Source organism: Python bivittatus, unplaced genomic scaffold (genome assembly GCF_059951505.1).
Source record: "Python bivittatus isolate LINGU-HERP-01145 unplaced genomic scaffold, Pbiv_v1 ctg000480_np1212, whole genome shotgun sequence".
Taxonomy (NCBI): domain Eukaryota; kingdom Metazoa; phylum Chordata; class Lepidosauria; order Squamata; family Pythonidae; genus Python; species Python bivittatus.
Genome location: NW_028277075.1, coordinates 18,482,978 through 18,509,180, shown reverse-complemented (window position 1 = coordinate 18,509,180; position 26,203 = coordinate 18,482,978). Strand labels below are relative to the sequence as shown.

Below are 26,203 nucleotides of genomic sequence, written 5' to 3'. Positions count from 1 at the left end.
GACTGGAACACTATGTATATGTGTGTGTGTGCATGTTAATAAGTGTGTGTATGTACACACTGTGTGTGTGTGCACTTAGGTATACACACACACAGATAGGTCTATCTATCTACACTGATAGGACAGGGAAGGCTGAAGAACTGGACTACAGATAGTCCCCTACTTGCAAACTTTCACATTGCAAACTTTCATTGATATGAACAGGATGGACCCGGAAGCCAGAACCAGAGTCAGAACTGGAAGTCGGGCCAGACGTTGGGCTGGAAGTTGGGAGAAAGTGGGAAAGGGTAAGTCTGCAGTGCACCGCAAACTCTTTCCCACCTTTTCCAGCATTCCATTTGCATTGGAGGTTTGCACTGGAGTTGGAGTTCCCAGAAAGGGTTAGTTTACAGGGCATGCTCTGTTGCTGGGTGAGGCAGGAGAGGGAGCAGTGGGAGAGGACAGGGGAGAGGGGGCGGAGGTCTCCTGCCTTGCCTGGCAATGAAGCATGCTGTTCCCTACCGGTTTACCTTCGTTCCCCTCTCCTCCGCTACCACCCCTTCTCCTGCCTCACCTGGTGACGCATTGGTAGCAGAAGATAAAGCTCCTCTGTCCACACAGCTGCCCTGCCTCCTGCCTCTACCTCTTTGCTTTTTTTTTGCTTGTTGGACTTATGAACAAAATGGACTTATGAACAGCCTCTTGGAATGTAACCCGTTCGTAAGTAGGGGACTATCTGTACCAGAAAGTTACCTAACCTAACTAGATTAAGGGACATTTACTGCTGCTCAAATTAGGCTTTACCATTCTTTCCTTTAGTTATGCTTCAGAAGGGGTCACCAGATTGGCAGATTTGATTAGACATAGTTTTATAGCAATAGTTTCCACCTGCAAGTTTCAATCTCAGAACCTCAGCTGAATAATATGACATTTAAAACTGACAATTTTTGTTCCATTTTTAAATAAATAAATGTGAACAGAGTAGGGGGCGGGAATTTAATTCTGATACTTGGCTAATTAAGTAGTAAGTGATTGCTTAGGAAAAAAACCACAGTTTTCCTGTTTAAACAGAAATCACATCAGATGAAACCTCCCCTTTTGACAAAGTAAATAGTTATCTAGATCAAAGCAATTGCTACAGAGGAATTCAGCTCTCTGTACATATGGTGACTATTTATATGTTGTTTAGCTATCATCCAGAGAACTTGGCTCAAACTTTACTCTTTTTTTCTGAAGAATGAAATTTCAATAGGAAAATAAAGGTAGCAGGGCTCATTTTCCATAGTCATGCTAGTTAGCCCACTTTCAAAAGTATAACAATTCATTATATGATTCCTGTTGGGATTTGTAAATTAAGCTGGAATTGCTGTTTTATCTCTACAAGTACTTTTTAGAACTGGAGTATAGCAGGCAAAAAAATCTAGCATTTTAAAACTTAAACTTGCCACCATATTATAGATTTTGGTTAGTAAAAGCCAAGCTCGAGACCTTAAATATTAGACCACAACTCTCATCACCTTCATCCAAGAAAGCCAGTAGTTGTGGATTACAGGAGTTGTAGTCCAATACATAGGGGGCCAATGTTTGGGAATTGATTTATATGACTTAATAACCTTTGGAACAAAAGCTTGTGAAAAGGAACTGGAATTCTAGCCATTAAATTGCTAGAATAAATAGAATTAGAGTAGAACAGCCCTTCCGCAAATACTCTAGATTTTTTTTAAATTAAATGTTTTAACAACCATGTAATGATTTATTGTGGGAATCAGGAAGACATCTGCTTGCATTTTTCCTACATTCTGCATCATAATTTATCTTGTTTTAAACCTCTTTAAAAGAATCCCATATTCTGCAACTGCTAATTTTTTAATCAGTTCCTGTCCTGAAATACACTTACCAAAACCTCCTATTTGCTTATATAAGCAAGCAAATGCATACATATATCCACGCATACACACAGTGCCTTTCAGATACTTCAAAACAGTTTTTTAAAAATAGTCACACATGCATGGCTCGATATCCTACTGTTTAGAGACTTGAACCTCTCCTCTTCCCTTCCCCCCAACACTCAGAAGCTAGCTAATATAAGAATCCTTATTTTTTATTTATACAGATGGTCAGCAACTATAGGAATCCAGGCCCACTCACGCTAGCCCAGGGTTAAAATCTAGACCTCCTTCATCAGCCATTTTGCACAGTCTTGTCAGCTTCAGTCCTCAAAACTCTTATATAGTTATTTAGTAAAGTGACATTTTGAAAATATTCTCCCTCAGACAGAAACACAAAAATAAGAGGATGCATATTGCTTTTCTCGAAATTCCTTATTGATGCTATTCTTTACTCATTACAAATAATTTTAATCTGCTCATGTGGTACAATAGATATTTTTGTGTTTCATAAATTCCTTCTGAATAATGACTGACCAGGCAAATTTTGCCCAGGGCTAGGTAATTTCTTCCTTTTGAAATGCATAGATCCATTCCATCTAGAAATGATCTATTGTTAGTCAAGAGCTCGTTAGGAAACTAGCATATTTTATTAATCAATAGTAGCATTACTTAACATCTTTAAGGTAGATAATGGAATATCTCATGAGGACCGATTGAGACTTCTGGACTGAAACCAAAAGATTTATCAGAAGACAGTAAAATATAGAATGATGTATGTTAATAAAGCAAATCCCATAAGGAAACAAGGAAGAATGAGAATGGCAGTGAGTCAACTCAACATAGCCCTCTGCGTATATAAAAAAGTGATGACAGAGTGAGGATGATGGAATAGTATTAGGTAGTAAACAGGACAAGCAAGAATAAGGAACAAGCAAGAGGGACAAGAAGAAATATCTAGTTGACTTAGAGAAAATGAAGAAGCATAAATTTTAACTCAACTCATGAAAGTCACCTGTTCTCAGGATGGGGAAAGACATTCACTAGGCAAAAGTGCAAATTGTAAGTAGAATCAGTCATTTTTAGGCTACAGATTTTTCACAGGATAGGAACAAAAGACTTTGCAAAGATAGGTATCTCGTTGGAAATGTTGGAAGGAAGCCTAGAGCAGTATGGGCCCTAGCAAGTTTGTTCTCCAAAATGTACATTTAATCCAATGAGTCATTGTCCAGTTCAGTCTTCAATCATTGAATTTTGGTGTACTGAACATAAAGGCACTTGGCTCAAGATTTATATTATCAGTTAATAAGTATGTGTTGCCTTGAGTTCTGTTGCCAGAAAGAAAAGTAGAGCAGTGGCACAACACAAATACAAAGTAGAGAGTGAGGGAAACCAGGGTAAAAGAATTAGGATCTTCAAAAGACTCCTTTTCAGAGATCCTGCAAATCTAGTGGTACTCCTGCTTAGAGACTGCATTATAATTCAGGTGCCCTGTAACAGAAAAAGTAAAAATTTTGTAGTGTGATTGCTAAGGGAGGAAAATGAAATATTCCTCCTTCTGTAATTTCAAAATGACTGAGAAGAATGACTGTTAAAGCAATTTCTTACCATTGCCTAACTTTCTTGACTTTTCCTAATTTACTATTGAACCAGTTGTCTTCTTTTTTTTAATCATTTTAACATAATAAGGATGGGAAAAAAGAACAAAAAATACTAAAATAAAAAGGAAACAACAACATTACACTATATTGCATATAAATAAAGTTTTTTGGGGGACAGTTTTTTAAATAAATCATTAAATCTTGACCACGTACAGTATCTGCACATATGTGCAAAGCCAGATGATCACAGAGCTCTCTTACTGAAAAAAAATCAGTGCATCACTGGGCTTTACAGAAAATTAGAATAGCAGGAATAACAGCAATAGAATTAAGTCAAGGGCAAACAAGTGGCAAAGGAGCAGTGGAGTTAATAGGTACTTGAGGTAGACCAATCAACAGCTCTGTTAGGAGGCTGCTTATGCCCTGAGTTTGCCCATCCTGAGAAAGGATATAAAAAATTCTGTCAGATAAATTATTGAGCAAATGTATTGCTATGGCATATTTAGAAGGTTCTACCAACAAGGTAATTCAGCTCTAAATTCAGTAAAATATTATAATGATGAAACAAAATAACTATTTAATTAAAATGCATATTAAATAACATGATTTATTAAATATGCATGACATTTCATATTTATTCTTTCTCCCCCTTCCCCCTTGCAATATTTTATTGCAGATTCTACTTATTAATGCTAGAATTAACAAGGAATGCTTTTTGATCTGACAAATGGTAGCTTTTCACTTTGCAAGTTATGCTGACCAAAATGACAAAAAAGCTATTGGATAATAAAGAGACTCCTTTGTGAGTCCTTATTAATACTGCTTTATACAAATCATCAAAGGTAAAAAGCTATCATCTCTATGTGGAACTGAACATGATAGCATGCATATACATTCATACATAAAAATCATGTTTAATGATAGGTGCTTATTGGTTTTTATAAATACTGTGTACTTTAGGTGAAAATCTGTAAGATGTCAATGAAGCCTGGTTGTAGACTGCTCTGCATCCTAAAGGAAGCTAAGAACAATTTAACAAATTACTTTATATAAAGGAAAAAAAAAACTTTTAAAAAGTAGCATTTTGCATTACAAAAATGCATGCATTGCTAGACCCTTTTAGCAATGAGATTAAGAAGTGACTATAAAATTAATCCACTTTTAAAGATATCTATTTTTGGCAGTGATGTATTCATACGAACAGTACAGCTTCTTAGTGACTATTAGGTACGTTTAGCAAAGCTATGGTAAAAAAAATAGTTTTCTGTACTACTTTATTTTTAAATTTCACAGCTAATCAGACTCTGCTATACACATTTGCTAATATGCTCTTTTTATTCTCCATATTTTAGTTTTTGATCCATACTGAAAGAAAAAAAAAGTCTCCATGTGTTAATAAAATGGTTTTCCCCTTTTAACAGTAGAATGTTCATACAAAATAGTTTTTGAATTATCAACCCTACAGTACCTAATAGATGTTTTTGTAAGACTTCCACAAATTAAAGTTCTCTGAACATTTAAGAAACAGTTTTCTCATATAATTGTTATAAAATATTTTAATTACTAGAAAATGCAGGATATTTATTATGATAAAGATATCTATTTATCTGAGATAAACAGCCAATTTATAGTAGCCTGCCTGCCTGCCTGCCTGCCTGCCTGCCTGCCTGCCTGCCTGCCTTCCTTCCTATTGTTAAACTTTCTTTTTTTGGGGGGGGAATAATTCATCGAATGTCTGAATCAAATGAACAATGCTATCTAATATATTTAATAATATTTAATCAAAATTATTTAAAAGTGTAAAGAATGATGGAACTCTAACTCACCTTCCACTACACAGTTCTACAGAATTTGAAACAAGCAAAAGGTGAAATTCTTAATAATGTAATGCCAATTTTTCTTATGTAACAGCATTTGTAATCCCACAATATAAACTACTACTATGCATCCCTCCTATTTTTCATCAAGGAAGTATGATTTAACTATTTAGACATATTTTTTCTCTCTGTTCTTAATAAAAAGCAAAATACAAATATATACTATTTTCCTGAAATGTTTGAGAATATTACGACTTTATAGATAATTAGTATAAAAGTCTGCCACACTGAGCTCAACTCTTGGATAATGGATTACATTCTGGCAATAAGGATATTTCTTTGGAAGCCAACAAATAAGACATGGAATGAACCATCTTCCTATACTAATATTTCCTAGTAAATAGCATTAGGAGAGCTACTTTCTCTGATACTAGACATAGCATACAGCTTCTATGATTGGGAGCCATTTAACACCTATCTTCCATGAATTTGTCAAACTTTTTTTAAAAAAATGTGTAGACTGATAATCATTATCATGGCTTGTAGTATCAAGTCCCACCTTTTAACTATGGGTTACATTAAGATTTATGTATTTATGATAACTATGCTTTCCCATAACTAGAATTATCATTCTGAGCATCATTTGTAGCTTCATAAGATGACATCAGATTCTATTTAAGAAAAAGGACTCTTTATTCAGCTTTCTCCACACCATGCATATATACTATCTCCCCAAGAACTCAACTCTTTCTAATCTAAAATCCATTTAAATTGCAACAGATATAATTTTATGGAACATGTAGGACAAGCTTATTTTTAAAATCATGTCATCATTCAGTTCTGTTTCCTGACAAGTGAAAGTTAAATACATAAAAGTGGCTGAAATTGCCAAGGTTGAGAGGGAGAAAAAATTCAGTTTGATACAGCTTCCTCCTGCAATAATCCCCAACAAAATTTTTATAACAGTATATAATTAGGGATAGTCAAATATAATAATAATTTTTGGAAAACTGAGTTCATCTATTTTAAATGTAATGGTTTACAGGTAGTCCTTGCTTACCGACCACAATTGGGAATTTAGATTACTAAGTGATGCAGTTGTTAAATGAATTATCATGTGACTGCTTTGCTTAGTGACCACAATCCCAGCACTTCCAGCTGCCACCGTTAAGTGAGAATCGCAGGTTAAGTGGGTGGAGTCCCAGGTAAGGAGTGTGGGGATGCCTCAGGGAGTTGGGGGAGGCCTCCATCCACTTAACAACCTGCCATTCTTGATGGCTGCAATCCAACCACAGACACCCCTGGAAGCCTCAGCCATTCCAGCAGAGCTTAGGACTGCAGGGGGACTGCAATTGCCCCCACCTGACTACCTCCCTCTATCTATGCCCTTTTGGCCACACTGTACAGCAGCACTCATCAGCGGCAGTGCTGGGGCTGAAGTAGAGGCCAAAGGCCTTCAGCAGTCTCAGCCAGCTGCCATTGTCCCAGGGCCTTGACTTCAGCACCAGTGCCACCACTGCCACTGAGAAATGGCATCTCAAGCCCCACACCACTGGCCTTTGCTGCCTCGGGCCATTCCCCAAGCCACACCACTCGTTCCTTCCCTAACACTGGTGTCCTGTTATCTCATTCCTTCCTGAAGCCATGCGCCTCATACCTTCTGAAAGCCACACCTCTCCTTCCTTCCCTAAAGCTGGTGTTCCATCATCCTGTTCCTTCCCGAAGCATCTCATAACTTCTGCAAGCTGGTGTCCCATTCTCACGATCCTTCAGAAATCTTCTGGTCTTTGCCAGGTTTCGCAAGAATGGAACACCGACTTTAGGGAAGAGACAAGAGGCATGGCTTGCAGAAGTTACGGGATATGTGGCTTCAGGAAGGAATGGGATGATGGGATGCCAGCTTTAGGGAAGGAATGAGAGGCGTGGCTAACAGAAGTTGTGGGACCTGTAGCTTTGGGAAGGAATGGGATGACAGGATGCTGGCTGTAGGGAAGGAATGAGAGGTCTGGCTTGCAGAAGGTATGGGACACGCGGCTTCAGGAAGCAATGGGACGGGACGCTAGCTTTAGGGAAAGGAGAGGCGAGGCTTGGGGAATGGTGAGAGGTGGCAAAGGCCAGCAGCGTGAGGCGTGAGGCATTTGTCAGTGGCAGTGCTGGGGCTGAAGTCAAGGCCCTGGAACAGTGGCAGCTGGCTGAGACCGCTGAAGGTCTCGGGCCTCTATTTTAGCCCCAGCCCTGGCACTGCCAATAAGTGCTACTGTGGAGGGCAACCAAAAGGGCATAGATGGGGGGGGGAAGATAGGCGGGTGGAGGAGTTGCAGCACCCCTGCAGTTGTAAGTGTGAGTGGGCTGCCAAGCACCCGGATTTTGATCATATGACCATGGGGGCACAGTAACGGCTGTATCTTTGAGCACAGGTCATAATTTTTTTTTTCAGTGCTGTCACAATTTTGAATGGTCACTGAATGAATGGTTGTTAAGCAAGGACTACCTGTATTAATGGGGGTAAAAACAGTAGACTCTCTATATATGTATAATAAAAGGCTCGAATTGTTGACTCTATTAATGCAGATTTTAAACATACTACTGTTTAAACTTATTTCAAACATTAAAAATGTTTAAAAATGTTAAATGTTAAAAAAATGAGAAAGGAATAGTTCTCATGAAAATTAATTGACAAAGTATACAAGATTTTTAACTGAATTAGAATGATCCTTTATCCTTAATTGTGCTTAAACAGAACATAAAAAACAATTTTATAGACAGCTATGTTATAAAGTGATTTTTTAAAAAATAAATTGCTATATCTGGAAAGTTTTGAAAGAGAGACAACGGTTTTTTCTACCTTTATATCCAGTTGTACTACGTAAATTACAAATAGGAAAATACAAACAGTAGCATACGTATTTAAAATGATTACATCTAATCAAAGTTTAAAACATACCAGAAGCAAAAATAGTGCATCAAAATGTTTTTTTAAACTTTAATCTTAGATTCAAATCTTTTTTTGTAATGTATAGTTCAGAAGATAAATTCAGATTTAGATTTGAGTTACTTAATCTGTAAATTTAATATTTTAAACAATTCTGCTCCCATTTGTCACCTAGGCTACTATAACCAGGAAAGTACACACCTGCACACATGTGCCTTTCTTTGGGGCTGTAAAAGATAATTGCTGGTAATGTCACAATATCAATGGAAGCCAATATATGGCCAGTAAACACAGGTTGCTAACTCTGGTTCTATATTAAAAGTACCTTGTCTTCCCTTTAAGTGCTTCATCCTCCTAAATCAGGGGGTGGGAAACTTGGCCTGGGGGTGCACTTTCTCCTTTAACCTCAAGGAATATGGATGACAATGATGTGATGTTACAATTCTGGGAAAAGCAAATATTTTGGATCCATTTATTTCCATTTTTGTGGTATTTGTGGGTTGGGTTTAAGGAGCAGAATTGCTGCTGAAATTTTCCAAAGATGTAAAGGTAGCTATTTTACTCTTTTAACCTTTCCAAAAATATGGGGGAAAAAATTGTGTGTACGTGGGAGTATAGCTTGGAAAGGGTTAATTTGGATGCTGGGAACTACAAATGGAAAACTACTCTGAGGATAACAAATAGGTTGCTGGCAAGGGAAGCAACAAATTCAGTTGAGAATTAGTGATTTTTCAGCTAAGATTTCAGACTTATTATAATGGGTAGTATCTTCTTTATATATAAATATATATATATAATGCTTAGTTTTCAGAAAACATACTATAATTTGGTTGCAATACTAGAATATAGTTGGGACATGTAAACACATACAAACTCACATGTATGTGTGTGTGCATATGTATGGGTATGTATTTTTGTGCATGGCTTTCTAGACTCAGACCACATATACACACACACATATGGGATATATATATATGGCTTAGCTGAAGTGTAGATTCCAAAACACAGTGGTAATTTGGAACAGATCTGTATATACTTGGGATGAAGCCAGTGAAGCTAAACTGTTCTGAATCTGAGCCTCCACAAACATTTCTCTAAAGTGCCAGTAAGCTACAAGTAGTGTTACTGCTGCAGAAGTCATGGAGATTGTTGTCACTAATATAACACATCACAGTGGGGAAGGGTGGGAAGATATTGGATTCAGTGATGAGAGGTCTGTCCTCATCCTTGTGATCATACCATCATTAGTTAACTCAGTAACAATTTAGGCAGTGGCCAGATCTTGGGAGATAAATGCTTTCTTTTATCATTTGTTCCACCAAATCTATGCTTGTCCTGAGATATATGGAAATGTTTTAAGAGCTGTATTAGCTAATCAACAGGGTTAACAAATACTTTACTTTTTGAGAAAAGTCCAGTGAATTGATCTCTCACACTTTTGCCTAAACACCTAACAATCAACTCCTTCACAGTCAAGAAAGGGTATAATTATTCCTTGCCACCTCCTTCCATTTAGCACAAAACTCAGCCTGTCTCAGATTTACTATTTATATTTTACTCCATACAGCCATTATCACTGCAAATTTCTTCACATTTCTGAAACAAAAAAAATTATATACACTTAGAAAAATAAATTGAAAACCCTTGCAATGATTTCTATGAAATTCGGTGGGCACCATCTAACAGTCAGGTTTTCCTGCAATTTCATTCCATTTGGGCAGAAAAGAATAAAAATTAGAGCTGTTATGTTTTTCCTAGGCTAAATCATGGGGATTCAATTCTGGCTTTCCAAATTTTATCAGATTACCTCCAGCACAAACAAAGTCTAAAATTACTTATCTGTGCTCTCTTTTTCAGTATAAATATAAATATAAATGTATTTATTATTCTTACATAATAGTAGTTCTGGAGGATTTCCAGTTGATGATGTCAAAGTCAGGAGATGAATGTCAAAATGTAAAGAATGAAATAGTAGTTTCAAAATCAGAAATGCTGAAAAGTTTCTGATACTTATGCAAAATATATTTACTTTGGACACTTTATTTGTAAACTGCTTAGGTTTCTTTGCAATACTTTTGATGCAACAGCAGCTTATTCTCCTCTCAATAAAAACTCACTTGTTTGATGCGGTCCGGATTGACGGTTGTCTGAGGCTGCAGAATACTAACTGGTTCTGTCTTGGCCACATTTTGAGGCATTTCTCGGATCTTTTCAGCAATGAAGCCATGCACAGCATTTAGTGCTTCCACTGTTCCCTGGATCAAACACACCCGCTCTGTCGTACCTTTAGAAACAAATAAAACACATTTTGTTGTCTTGTTTTTAAGATATTAGGTCTTTACAGCAACTAAGCAAACCATAGCCTATTAGGCTTTACTGATATGAACAGAATAGCCAATTCATGAAAAATAGAATCATACTGTAATGCATAATGACTAGGATGAAAGAACATCATGCACAAGGATGGAGAATGGGTAATTTTTTATTCTTTTTGATTTTTGGGGGAGGATGGGAGTGGATAATGTGGATCATATTTAGATACAATGAAGATAACTAGAATAACTACTTAAGGTTACACTGACTATTTCACTTTGTTCAGCAGTAGCGGCTTCTCTGCATATACAGCACATGCAGTGAAACCATTATTCATACAGCTGATCTGCCAGCTAAGACAGATTGGCCTGCCTTGAAGCACCTCTGTGAGGAACTTTGTTCTGCTGGGCAGTGAGATAGGCCTGCATGAAGTAAATCAATCTGCACAACCCTAAAAACTTTCCTTGCAATATACTTGCCTATGTGTTATAAGCTCTGGCTCTAAAGGAATATAGAGCACTATTTTAGGTTCAAAACAATTTAAGTTAGGCTAAGATATAGAAGCTTGTCCAAGAGCACAGTGAGGATCTGAACCACAATTTCTTATACTGAAACACAGTACTCTAAACTGTAAGTTCCAGTCTGGAATCTACAGTGTTATGCAAATTTATTATTTATTACAATACACAAATTATTTATTATATGCTATTTATTATATACACAATCTAATCCACAGGATTCTATAACCCCATTATTTCCTGGTACAACAATTAGCTTTCCATTTTGTTTTGCGTTACTGCCTTTAAGCTTTTTAAGAACACAAAGGAAAGTTTCCTTATAGACTGGGACATTACTCAAGGCCCTATAAACTTTACAGGTATGGTAGATTACAGTACTTATATATTTCTAGAAAATTTTGCTTTTCAGCCATCAACATCCTATAAATTATGCTGAGTTTCAGAGTTTTTTTATGCTATTCTTTATGCTATTATATCTTTAGAATTTTAAGATTGCACTGAATTTTTCCTATTTAAAAAATTAGCGTTTGCTAAACTATATGTGCTCTTAGGTATAAATATAGAAAACAGCTACATTTTATTGTATTCCATAAACATTTCACAAATACTATTACCCCAATCTTAGAGTGTTCATGTTTCAGTACCAAGGTAGTACTGCCAAGCTGGAGTAAACATGGAGTAAGACAGACAAAACTAATTTAGCATACCAGTGGGCTACACATATTTACCTGTGTGTAAGAACCATCAACTTCAATGATACTTACTACAAAAGCATGTATAAGCTTTTGATTGATGAATTCAGATTTCCAGCCTTTCTGTGTGTAAGAGAATGCAGACAAATTTGGTAGTTGATTTTACAATGATTTAATTTTAATAAAAGGGAAGTCTTTTTCACTTTTATTAAAGTGAAGTTCATCTTGACTCCTCTTGCTCAATTCCATGCTTTCTAGGAAGCAATAAGGTTGGTCACATCCAAACATTATTTGGAGGAAAAAAATCTCTAGGATTGGTTTCGGTGAGATGGAAACCCTAGCTACCAAGGAAAATTTTGGTTTGTTGATAAGGTTTTTTTGGGGGGGGAGGGGGGAAATGTCTTATCTTCCATTTTAAGGAATCATTTTAAATTCAGGATCAGGCTCCTGTTAAGTTAATGAATATATTCTTTGGTTACAACATGATCTTGGTTGAGGGTATATTCAGGACCAAAACAGAATGTTAGAGGTGAGAATTTAACACCTACCTTTTTATCAATCCCAGGATAAATTAATTTAAAATTCATAGAAAGATACTGAAAGAGTGCATCCATTCCAACAAAAGATGCATAGCATATTTTTAACATAGGTTTCTCTTCCACTTTGAAGTATTCACAAAAAATATTGCAATATTAAAATAAGATTAACATATTTTCAATAGTATTTTGTACATTGAAACATTGTATTTTGGAAGGTTTTAATCACTCTAAAAGCACTGTAAATATAACTTTCTTTAATGGATGTGCAAATATAAGTCATCTATTAGTGGCTGGACTATGAGAAGAAAAATTATTAATATGAAAAGGAGTAGGAAATTAAGGCAGATACTCTAATTTTGACATTGAAAGTTGAGTACATATTTATGTTGTTCAATGCATTGGTCAAGGGAAAGTGGCTACTGGTATGAAATACTGGAAAAAATGAGCAATTTAAAAAAAAAATCCAGACAGGATAGAACTACTGCATGCACATTTATAAAGAATTCAAGAACATTATGTTGTTAATTTTTTTATTTATAGTATTTAAAAATGTTTGGATATTCTTTCATTGAAAACATCTCAAAGAAGGCAGCAGCAATAATGCTATGGTAAGTTTCATCATTATAATCATGAACTCAAACAAAAGGTCAGGAATTAATAGATAAAATTCCCTGAATTTCATTTAACCAAAATTGCTAGCAACAATGTAGGATCACTAACAATAATCTGGAAACTCTAAATGGTAATGAAGTCATTGCTCTCAATTACATAGACATCTCCTAATTAAACTGTAAAGAAGAAAGATGGGGGGAGGGGGCATTATTCCAAGTATATAATTTGACATAGGATAAAGTCAACATAAAAGAAAGTTGAAATGTTTCAGAGAAAGTTGTTTCTATAAATTATTTGATAAGCACATATTTAGAAAACAAATTCTCTTTCTCATTTATTAAGTTATTAAGTAACTTTCATTTTTTAAATTATATATGATAATAAGATTTAATTTAATAACTAAGAAATGCACCAAGTTATTATGGATGCATAGCTAAACACACAGTATTTTCTGTATTGTAACATGTTATCTATGGGAAGAGAGACATTGAATTATAAAATCTGTATTGGTTGAAGTAGAATGGTATGCAATTTTAAACACTTACTTCTTTAAAAGTGTGCCTTCAGCAGTCTCTAGTAAATTGTGATATATATATATATATATATATATATATACACACACACACGTATATGTGTGTGTGTGTGTGTGTGTGTGTGTGTGTGTGTGTGTGTATATATATATATATATATATATATATATATTCTCTATGCTATTTCAAAAAGTTGTACTACTATTATAGAAGATATTTGGCAGAAAGCCTAACTATTGAAATATAAATTAAACTGATCTATGGATGCAATTTTCTTTTCTCTCTCTCTCTTTCTCTCTCTCTTGTCTTTACTCTCTGCAAGCTCTCTTTTGGTGTAGAACTCCTGTGGTTCCTGCATTAAGTGCTCTATTTCTGAACAAGTGCACCAGGGAGTCTTTACATGAAGTATTAATTGTCTATTATAAGATAAGAAGCATTGTGGATTGATCAATGTAGCTAATGTAAGTGCTCTCTCTTGATCAGCAGACAAAACATTTATATAAAACAGGTATCAGTTTACATAGAAGATCTTGGAAACTAACACAGACAACCCTTAAACTGATGAACACTATCAAAATAACAGAAATGAAAGAGCCCAAATCGAAATTTCATTAAGTTCTGATTTAAGCAACACTTTTCTGCACACTGCTCTTTAGAAGTTTCAGATTAGTGTATGCTCTACATACACAAATTCTGAATTTTAGTTCTACGAAAATAACAAAGATAAAATATAGAAGCAAAATGTTTTTGCATTATGATGCCAATATGGTGATAGTTGAATCTACAGGCATTCCTTCCCTGTCCACCATGTGCATAATGCAGTACAATGTGGAATCTCCCTAACCTGAGCCAGAGTTTACATCCATAGTTACCAATATTCCTGGCATACATAAGGTAGGTGCCTCCCTATTTTTTAAAAATAATTCTTTAAATTGAAAATGAATAAGGGAGCTAAGATGAGTGCAAAGCAAAGAATCATCCCCAAGCACAATCCATATTTCCAACAATGGCCTGAGTTTTTATATACCTCAGAGACATTCTTAGAGACTATTACTGAAGCTCAATGCTTTGTTTAGGAAGTATGCCATCTTCTGAGAAAAGATTCAGGTGGTAGAAAGAATACTGGGAAAACAAAAAAAGTGACAGATCACAACCTCTTTATTTTTTATTTATCTTCTAGTACAGTGATACCTCGGGATACGAACGCCTCTGCTTGCGAATTTTTCGGGTTACGACCAGCTCTGGCCCCAAAATTTTACCTCGGTTTGCGAACTCCGCCTCGGGGTACGAGCCATTTTCCGCCCGTGCCACGTGGTCCGCGGCCATTTTTCCGCCCGTGCCACGTGGTCCGCGGCTGTTTTTCCGGCCCTGCCGCGTGGTCCGCGGCCGTTTTCGCGCCGCGCCGGGCTGTTTTCGCGCCGCGCCGGGCCGGGCCGGGCCGTTTTCGCGCCGGGCCGCGCCGGGCCGGGCCGTTTTCGCGCCGCGCCGGGCCGTTTTCACGCCGCGCCACGCTGCACCCGGCCATTTTCGCGCCGCACCACGCCGCGCCCGGCCGCTTTCCGTGTGGTCCGTGGACGCCAGAACGGATTAACGGTAATTACATTGAACCTTATGGGAAATTGCCTTGGGTTGCGACCAAATTCGGGCGGAGGGCGGAACGGATTAACCGGATTTACATTGAACCCTATGGGGAAATTTGCCTCGGGGTGCAACCAAATTCAGAGGGCGGAACGGATTAACCGGATTTACATTGAACCCTATGGGGAAATTTCCTTCGGGTTACGACCAACTCGGGATACGCCCAGAGTCACGGAACGGATTAAGTTTGTATCCCGAGGTACCACTGTAAATGAGTAATTTGTATAGTCACAACTGATCACAAATCACGAATTTCATGACCATCATGGTGAGTGCTTTATGAATGTACCCATATTCTCTAAACTACACAGTCCAAAAAGGTTAGAGATCCTTTCTAAACATGGGTGTTATATTTGTTGATTTACTCTAAAGAAGGGTAGGTATTGTATCTTACAAAATGTATTTCACATGTACAACCCTCTGCATGGATAGTTATTACAACTTTCCTTCCTATATATGAAGACTGCTACCACTTTATAAACCAGTTCTTATAAATTTTGTGGAATTCTAAGCTTTATAGTGCTCACAGCTCTGATGTTATTCTTAACTTCTTCCACTAATGCTGAATACGTGAGAATGGAATAACTGTTACTACACATTTTGACATAAACATTTCCAAAGGTATGACAAAGAATATATGTGACTATATTTGAAAGAACTGTAGGTTAGAACTAATCCAATTAATTTACAGTTAAGTTACAGAGCTCCATTCAGAGATCATATTATTTTACCACTCATAAAGAGTATGGGAGAGGGGGAGACTGGAAATTAGCAGATTAGAAATTTTACATAATGTGTATTTTTTTTTTTCTAGTTCATAGAAGGGTGCAAAGGCTCCTTTATGCAGTGCTCCTCTGCATTTCAACGCTATACACATATTATGCTATACACATATTTGGGGAGGGGGTGGTTGCCTTTCTTTGGCATCCTGCCTGATTTCTATTCTAGTTGCAGAAGGATGCCTTGCCAAAAGGGAATTACTTTTTCTCTGGAGTTACTGTGCCTGTGTTTAAATATAAAGTTTCATGGCCATGGCTGACTCCAAGCATGACTTCTACAATGTAAAGGGAATGAAATATGAAAGAAATCAACAACTTGAAGCCAGACAAAAAGGAGATAGTAGAGTAGCATTTCAAATTTTCAAAGACAAAGTTATCACTATTACTTGCCATTTTGTCAGTATTTTTCTCTTGTGGTCCACAAATAATAAAATAAAACAAAGAAGCAAATCATTCATAACCTAAAACAATTAATATAAGGACTTCACGGGGTAACAACCATGAAGTGAATACTGAAATTGCATTTTGTATTAAAAGTAGCTATACCTGCTCAGAAATTCATTTGTATGAACTTGGCACTAGTACAGAGAATCTCAGGGTTAAAATGAAATGAAATAATACTGTGGGTGACTTCACTTAACATATGTTGGAAGACAAATTCTGCCAATCACGATCCTTTCAGAAAATTCCTAATTGAAGTTATTGATAGCCTTCTCCTTTAGTGGATTAAAGAAAGGACAAGAAGATCAGCAATTCTTGACTTAATACTCAAAGAATCATAATACATATGGATTAGGAGGGATCTTATAAGTCAACTGGTCCAACATCCTGCCCAATGCAAAAATCCACTAAATTATCCCTGATGGATAATTCAGCTGACAACTGAAAACCTATAGCAAGGATGAGCCCATTTTTGTTTTGGGCAGATTGTTGCCTAAATTAAAACAGTTCTTAGTACCAGCAAATTTCTTCTAAAATTGAGCCTGAATTATCTTTCTTTTAGTTTCAACCCATTGGTCTCCTGCCCCTGGTTTCAATTTCTTATTTTTTTCTGTCCCTTGATTTCAACAGAGAACAGGTCCAGCTCTTGCTACTGACAGCTTATCTTTGGCTCTCCCCTCTGTCTTATCTTTTGCAAACTAAACATTCCTAGTTCTTTTAACCATTCTTCACAGGGTTTGATTTTCTAATGTACTATTGTCCTGGTAATATTTATCTGAACCCATACAGACCCCATCATTTTTGAAATGCTGTGTCCTGAACTAGACCCAACACTCTTAAATTTGATTTACCCAGGCATAATTACCTGGGTAACTATTACCTCCTGTGGTTTGCATGTAATATTTCTGTAAAAATGGCACCAGCATCATACTATTTGATTATGCTCAGTTAGACCTTTCTCAGGTGTACCACTGCCAAGCCATGTCTCCCCAATTCTGTACATAGGAATTTGATTATTCCTACTTAGGTCTTTCCTACTTTACTCTTGTCACCACTGAATAATATCCTGTTGGATTTTGACCATCATTTAAACCTGTTGAGGTAATTTTGAATTATAATTTTATCTTCAAGGTGTCACCCATTCCCACTAACTTGGCATCATCCACAAATTTAATAAGCAGCCCTTTAATTCTACTTTGTTAGCTTAAAATTTTTAAATAGCACAGCAACAAGGATAGAGTCCTGGGGACCCCACTTGATGCTTAACTCAAGGTTGTTGCAGTACCATTTACAAGCAGTTGTTAAACCTGTTAAAAATCCATCACGGCACAGTACCCTCTAGTTCAAATTTATACATCTTCTCCACAAGTACATTGTAATAGACTTTGTTAAATGTTTTACTAAGATCAAAGTGCACTATATGCATTCTTAGTCTAAGAAAATAACTACTCTGTCATGAAATACATATATCTGGTTTAACATTAATTATTGACAAACCTATGCTAGCTGCTGCTAATACTAATGTTAATTTCTAATTGCTCACACACATGCTGCTTAGCAAACTGTTCTGCCAGCTTGCCTAGTACAGACACTTAACTATCCAATCAATGATTTCCCAGATCCCATTCTTCCCTTTTATGAATATTAGAAACTATGTTTCCTCTTCTTCAGTCTCTTAGCATTTTATTGGTTCTCTCCAGGAGTTTTAAAAGGTTATAATTAATAGTTCTGAAATCATTTCTGCCAGCTTCTTTAATATCCTGGGATATAATTTGTCTAGCTCTGAAGACTTAAATTAAAGATAGCAACTATATTTTTATCTATTTTTGAGGTGTATCTCTCGCCTTCCTCAATCATGTTAGAAAGACAGTTCTCCCTCTTCTGAGAGACAACAGATGCAAAGGTGTGAAGCACATCCTCTTTCTATTTCCCATTACTACTTTCTCACCTTTCCCATGTAAATGTATAATGAAACATGCATAATTAAATAATTTGTATAAACAAATTACTTCCATTTTCTCCTTGTGGACACACTGGAAGAGAAGTGGAGAAAGGAAAGGAATACAACACATGATTTAGTATATAGCATTATACTGTAATTTAGTATTATAGTCACACCAACCATTGACAAGAAAGTGGAATGCATGAAAAATAGAGAGACGTATGACTGAAGTACATAAGTATGAAAGAGAAATTCAGAAGCTGAAACACACTGGATTTGATTCTGAAATATACAGTATATTTGAAATGTTTTCTAATTTGAGTTAACAATGCATTAGGGATAACGAGTATCCAAATGGCAGCGGGTTCATCTCCAAAATGTTCATTCATTCACTTGCCCAGTTTTTAGTGATAACATTTATAAGCATGAACCAAATCCATACTCCCCAAATAAAATTCTTAGCTGCATTTAGGGTCCTCTAGTTTAGTTTTTCTGGAGATGCCTTTGGGACATTTCCCAAACTGGAATTGGTAGAAAAATGCAGTTTGCTAAACTATTCTCTAAAGTAACCTTCTGCCCCCCCCCAAACATTCTTACATTCTTACAAAGGAATCTTTTTACATATATTTGTGTAAAAATTATTTAGACTCTTAAGTAGGAGATAAGAAGAAAGAAAAGGATTTTTATGAAAAAAAGAAGGTAAAATAAGTCTAGAACTTCTTTTGCTTGTTTGTTTTACTGTTCTATGGTTCTTCAATTCTCAAATGTCATATCATTTCTAATTAACAGATGTATGCATACCTAACACTATAGACTAACTTGCAGATGAAGTTGCTCATAGGACAAACAGTTTTAAGCAACACGTGTAACTAAAATAAATCTATAAATCAAAATTGGTCATTTTTGTCACTTTAAAAAACTTTTGGGGTTCTATTAATGTCTCAAGGTAACTGCTAAGGCATTTACACTTTTGAGCTGTTAAAAACCTGAACATATAAGTAGTAATGACCAATTTTCTCAAATGTTTTAAAATGCCATTAAATAAGGTTCATGTTTTAAAATAACACTAAATACATAAATGTTTTAGCTCACATTATGCACTGAGGAAATTCCATTTGGCCAGTCAAATTGTATACACATTTATCAGAACATTAATCCAATTAATTTTAGGTGTTGTTAGACTGCAATTCTCAGCACCAGCTGTGCTTACTTTGACTTAAAAACTGGAATCCAATAATGTTATTATAGTTAAAAGGAGAGCCATTCCTGGTCCTAGAACTTAAGAAGCTATTAATATTTAAATATATGTTTTGAAAAATTAAGGAGTATGGACAGAGCTTTCTCTGAAGTAAAAAAATCAGAAGTTCCCCAATTTCTCTCCTTTAATCAGCTTTCCAATAGCACCACCATTTTACCAAAATTGTTTACAAACAAAAGACAGACAAATGTTCTCATGGACATTAGTTGATACTTCATAAAGCACTTTTTAAATGATAGTAAATCCTGTACAGAATATGTAATGGTGAGGATCATCCTAGAGTGTTCAAAATCTTTAAGAGATGGAAAGTGGAAGATCTTCATAGTAACCTAGTGCCTTTCTGAATGTAGGAAAGGAAAAAGAATCTGTTAGAGAAGTTAAAGGGTCTAGAATGCTTTTTTTTTTTTTTAAATGTGAGGATGGAATTAGTAGGAAAAGAAGGCAGAGGTCTGTCTTCATTGTTCCTAGGCTGTTATCCCAACATTTAAGATAAAATGCCTCCTACAAGGAAAGAAAAATAGGAATTAATAAATAAGAGCTTAGGAATGTAGAGAATTTGGGAAGAAAGATATGTTATTAAATTGAGAAATAAGCACAGAAGACCCAATATATGAACTGTTCCATCACCTAAGCTAGAACCACAGTCATATATATTTGTGCTGATATAATAAAATAAATAAAAATTATGTTTTGTTAAGTTGTTATAGCAGAGCAGTTAAGTACAATCACAAATGCTTATTTGCTGGTGCATCAAGGCTAAGAATCAGGCCACAGAATGCATATTTTAATAATCTAAAGAATAAAAAGAAGTTTCAAGTGTTAAGAATACTGAAATACTTGTAAGATTCTTCTTTATTGCAAAGTAAATTAAAATTGGTTAAATGTAGTTAGCAGAATATTTTCTGACTTAGCACAAATTCTTTGTGTGAAAAAAATAAAAATAAAATCCACACGTACTTCAATCAGCATAAGGTTTTATGCAAACTGTTAAATAAATTGAGTATAAATTCTCAAGACACATTCCTGAGAGAAATTCCTTTTAAATGAAGCTTTTCTGCAAATTTAAAAACCAACATCAGTACTGGAATTTTTTTTTTTTCACTGTTGCAACTCTGGATTCCATCCTATAAGTAAGTTTCTTAGATATAAACAAGAGACACAAATTATGATGTGAATAAAAATACAGCATTCGTTGTTTGTTGCTTCATCCATTTTAGGGTTCTAAAATCTGAACCTAAGAAAAACCTGCTGCATCAGTAGCTATGGTAAGCAAACAAAGTAATTATTATACTACTTAACTAAGTGGACTTACAATAAACAAAAAGAAAACAAAATGTAACATTTTCACTGCAAAGAAGTTTTAGATTAACACCCAAAGACATACATTATGCTGTATTAAGTAATCTGAACTTTATCAATAATCTCTCCTATACATATAAGAAAAAGTCTATCTATCATGAAATATCATGAAAAATTACTATTTTGCTTAAGACTAAAAAATGCTTTTAAATGTTGAAGGAATGAGGCATTTATAATTCAGATTACTATTCAAATTCATGAAAGCACCTTCAAATTATAATGGCAGAATTGTGCAGTATTCCCAGATTATCAATCTGAAAACATTCCATGAGATACTCAATATATGCAGAGACCCCTGCATATACCCATTTTACAATTTGAAAGGAGTACAAACAAATCCATGCAGAGATTTCAAATACATCTGAAGTTGTTAAGTGAGCCAGCTGTAACATACCTGTGATGGAATGGAATTATGAAGGCCAGGCTCAGGGAGATAAGCATTTTCTTAGCTCGCCACAAGAGCGTGGGAACTACAAGAGAATGAGACTGGCACCTCCCTGAGGAATTCACACTGTTGTGGCTGGCTGACTTGGGACCTGGGGTTTCAGTCTGGGAAGATTCTTGCTAGAGGTTGTAGTTAATAAACATAGCTGAGCTGATTTTACATTGTCTCTTGGAGTTCCTTGGGCTAGGCCTGACATTACCATAGGTACAGCTACACTTAAACATACATCTCTGTTCTCCCATGCATACATACTGAAAGTAGGCTAAGAAGACCAAGCAGAATAACACATACTGTCCCACACAGGGGCCTAGGAGATGACAGAATAGCAGATTAAACTAAGTATACTTCTGACAAATTAACTAATCTGCCATTTCGATACCATCAAGATAAAAACTGTATGTATTAAATCAGTGGATGATGTAACTATTGCATGCTAAATTTGAAATATTTTTCAAAACTATAACCATTGTGGTTTAAAAGTAAGAAAGTTGCTATAAACCTTCCATCTATTCCCTGTAATTTTGAGTCTCTGCACCCATCAGTTATTTATTTGACAAACACAAGCAATGGAGGTGAATATATGTAGCTCAGGGTTGAACTGTGGAGTCCTTGGGGTTCTCTGAGCTTGGTTCTTTTCTTGCAAACATTTCATTACCTGGCTAGGTAACATCTTCAGTGCTACAATGGGATGAGGTTTGCTCTCAATTTATCTGCTGTGGCCTGCCTTGCCAGTGCTGGCGGGGGTTCTGTTTTGCTCTTCCGGTAGTTCCTTGATTAGCGTATGTTGACTGCTTTATTGTGTGCCTGGTGGTGACCTTTGCTTATCTGGGTGATGATTGCTGGAGATTGAATGCTGGTGAGGCGATCTTCTGGTCTTTTGTCTCTTTTGAATAGTATGTAGATGCTGTTTATCTCTATGTGTCTGTTAATTGCTGCCTTGTCTGAATACCAAGCTTCCAAAAATTCTCTTGCATGTTTGGATTTGGCTTGGTCTAAAATGCTGACAGTTTCCCGGTTAAAACTGTGGTTGAGTCTGTCCATGTGTTGTGCAATTAAGGACTTTTCATCATGTCTTCTGACTGCTAGTTGGTGCTCATGGATGCATTCTGCCAGTCTTCTGCCTGTTTGTCCTACGTAGTGTTTGTTACAGTCCTTACACTGTATGTTGTAGATAGAGAGCACCCTCATCCCATTTTAGCACTGAAGATGTTACCTAGCCAGGTAATGAAATGTTTGCAAGAAAAGAACCAAGCTCAGAGAACCCCAAACGCAAGCACTTTATTTCTTTCTCCTTTGAGTCATGGCTGCAAGATATCTAATAGCTTGGATAAAAACTGTATTTTAATAATCAAAATTAATTAATAAGAAAACACATTAACATTTCACATATTCCAAATGCTATCTTGGAATTGTAGTTTATCACAACCTGCATATGAATCAGCTGTGTAACATGGGTGCTAGAAAGGAGAAATATAATTTTAAGATACATAAGTAGAAATAAGGTTTCCAAATCATGGATGTTAATGGTTATTCTATGTTCTGTATTGGTCAGACTTCATCTCAAGTATTGTGTCCGTTTTCAGGCATGACATCTTAAGATAGAGTTAGAGAAACTGAAAAGCTGCAGATAAGGGCAATGCCAATAAGTAAATCTCAGTCACTAATCAAGGAGTGATTGAGGAAACTGAATATACTTAGCTTTGAGAAAAGACAGCTTGGGGGGTGGGGAAGTTATGATAGCACTTTTCAAGGATCTGAAGAGCTTCACATAAAAGTCAGTCAGGATCTATTTTCTGGGGCCAAGATTACAGGATAAAAATGTTCTTAAATCACACAAAAGCAGTTTCTAAGAGAACATTAGAAGAAAAAGTCTAATGGTAAAATCAGTTGGCAGTAGAACCATTTAATACTAAAAGTGATCAGTTTTTCTCTTTACTGGATGTATTCAGGAGATGCTGTTGGGGATGCTTTGCATTGCATTCCTTTATTACTAGGGAACAGCCAGTTCAGTGTAGTGATGCAGGTACCAGGCTAGTAATCGGGAGACCAGCAGTTCAAGTCCCACCTTAGGCACAAAGCCAGCGGGGTGACCTTGGGCCAGTCACTCTCTCTCAGCCCTAGCAAGGAGGCAATGGCAAACCACTTCTGAAAATCTTGCCAAGAAAACTGCAGGGACTAGTCCAGGCAATCGCCAGGGATCAAAACTGGCTCGATGGCCCCCCCCCCAAAAAAAAAACTAGTAGGGGAAAGGCATTCAGTCACCTAAATGCCTCTTTCTAACCCTACCAGTCTAATAATTCATGATTATTATGTAACCATAAATAATTGTTGCTTTAATTATGTATTTTTTAAAAAAATAGTTTATTCAAGGTTTAAGCTGTTTTGTCAGGGACAAACAGTTATAGATATGAAATGGTTAGGTAAAATATAAAAAGTGGTTTAACCTGCATATATGCATTTCATTTGTATTTCATATTTCTCCTGAAACTCAGAATTCAGTAGAGATGCCAGAATTCAGTTGTCCATACTTCAAGTTCAAATTTCAGCTCAATTCCACTTTCTATTCTAAGTGTAATATTCTTCTTCTGAAGCTTCATCAAATCTGTTCTGACTTGATTATAGATTTAAATTGTGATTAAACTGGAAGATCCCCTCACCATACATGCATATACTCAGACTTAAACATAATTCTCACTTTCAGGAGTTGTGATTTGAAAGTATCTCTCTCCTATCTTCTGCTGTATAATATTTCTTTTTAATCTAATTGCAATGTCTTATTTTTGGATTAACCATATAGCAATCCCATCCAATTAAATTTCATGTAGTGAAGAAGCTGACATAGTGGTGTTATACATTCATATAGCTAAATAAAGTGTAGAATATAAATATTTTGCAGTCAGTGAACTGTTAGCTGACTTTCCATTCTCTGTCATCTCTGTCAGCTGTGAACAATAGTATCTGCTGTTGAGGACTGGGGGGAAGGAAAAAGACCACCACCTCATTTCCCATCCCCTGAAGAACTGATCACTATATTGAGCTTGCATTCCTAGGACCTAATTAGCATAGTAAGAAACAGTGATGTCATTACACTCAAAACTCCATAAGGGGAGGCATTATAAATCTGGGAATAGATTGTCTGTGACATTTTTGGCAAGTAAGATGGTCTCCCTTGCCATGGCTCCTCTAGATTGGAGGGTAAAATTTTCAGGTCTCCTTTAGAAATTGTTCCTCTCCCTTAAGTTCTTATAATGCCATCTATGTACTATATGACTATATATACATACATACATACATACATACATATATAGTATAGTTTATTTTTATTATCAAATTTATATGCCGCCCATCTCTGGGCAGCTCGCAGCACTGGGGGTGGTTGGTAGCTTGAGGATGCTGTCTCCACATTTTAGTTTGTAATTTTAACTTTTTAGTTTTAATTTTAACCTTTTGTAGTTTTTAACTTGTATATTTTTTTCATAGATAGATAGATAGATAGATAGATAGATAGATAGATAGATAGATAGATAGATAGATAGATAGATTACTTGTAACGCTGCCTAGAGTCACTTGTGATATGGGCAGCATATATAACTTTGAAAAATAAATAAATAAATGGCCATGTAGCGACACAAACTGAAAGGGGAAATGGTGATTTGCAGCATGTAGGGGCATTTACATATCACTATTAGTTACTCTTTAAAGAAGCTATGTCTTCTCCTGGGCTCATATAGCAAATTCCCAAGAAGAGATGGCTTTGCTTAAAGGTGGTACAGATATGTATAATGTGTATGCCTACCCATGGTCTGAATCATCCCTTCCCCTGTTATTTCAGATCACCATACAGCTGCACTAAAGTTGCAAAGAAGCCATCTACTTCCATAATCTAATTGACATGACACAAAATATAATTGTTTAAAAAAAGCAAAGGTAAGCAAGTATATTCAAGTACCAACAATTAAATGGAGCTTCAAGTAACAAGCAAAAAATTACCACTAGGAAGGGCAGAGAAGTAGCCAAAAAGGCATTTTATCTGAAGTTATACAACAATGAGGGGTTTCAATCTATTTACCTGCTTGAAAGATTTAAAATAGCATACAACTGTGTTTAACAATAACTGCTCATGCCAGTTAAAACAAAACAAAATTCCAAAATCTATTCTAAAGTCTAGAATACTTTATATTTTGAAATAATATATTTAAATTATTTTTCTGCTACTGCGCACCATACATTGCAGGTTAAAGAACATTTAATGATCAGTGGCATAAGCATAAGGCAAGGGGATAAGGTATATGTTCTTTATCTCCAGTACTCATTACAAAAGGAATTAAGGAAAGGATAATGGACTTTCTTTTACACTTCTTCCATTCTCCTTAACATTATCATAATTATTGTGCTGACATAAAAAAAGAGTTTTTAACTTTTTTCATGTTTGTGTTTCAGTTCATTTAGTTCCTTATGAATTTGATATTGTATTTTTTCCATCATTCACTTCATATGTTTTTCTGTGTATATGTTATGATAACAAATGTACTTCAGGAGCTTCTTTGTGTAATCCACAATTTTTGTTTTGTTTTTGTTTTTTTAAAATACAGCCACCGAGAAGTTAAACATTAATCCAGGGACTTGCATTTGGTGGGTCCCAGGAGGCAGGCCTTCTCTGCCATGGCTCCCTCCTTGTGAAATATTCTCCCTCCTGAAGTTAGGCTCGCCCCTTCTCTGCTGTCATTTAGGAAGTCCCTCAAGACCTGGTCATGTCATCAGGGCTAGAGGTCTTTGAGAAACGGAGACACTCTCAGATGGCTCCACTATGATTGACACTCTGCTCTCTCCATGGGGTTTGTATATTTTAAAATTTTTGATAATATTCTTTATTTTAATAATTACTTTTTATCTTTTTATAATGATTGTTTTTATCTATTTGC

General features: G+C 35.9%; 1 protein-coding gene across 3 annotated transcripts in view; it reads right to left on the bottom strand.

Moving 5' to 3' along the window:
• Positions 1 to 26,203, bottom strand: part of NOVA1 (NOVA alternative splicing regulator 1) — a 148,035-nt gene that overhangs the window by 46,773 nt on the left and 75,059 nt on the right. For all 3 annotated transcript variants that reach the window (XM_088145409.1, XM_088145412.1, XM_088145413.1), the window contains one exon: positions 10,333 to 10,499. In XM_088145409.1, coding sequence (XP_088001535.1) covers positions 10,333 to 10,499 — 167 coding nt within the window. The remainder of the gene's footprint in view (positions 1 to 10,332; positions 10,500 to 26,203) is intronic.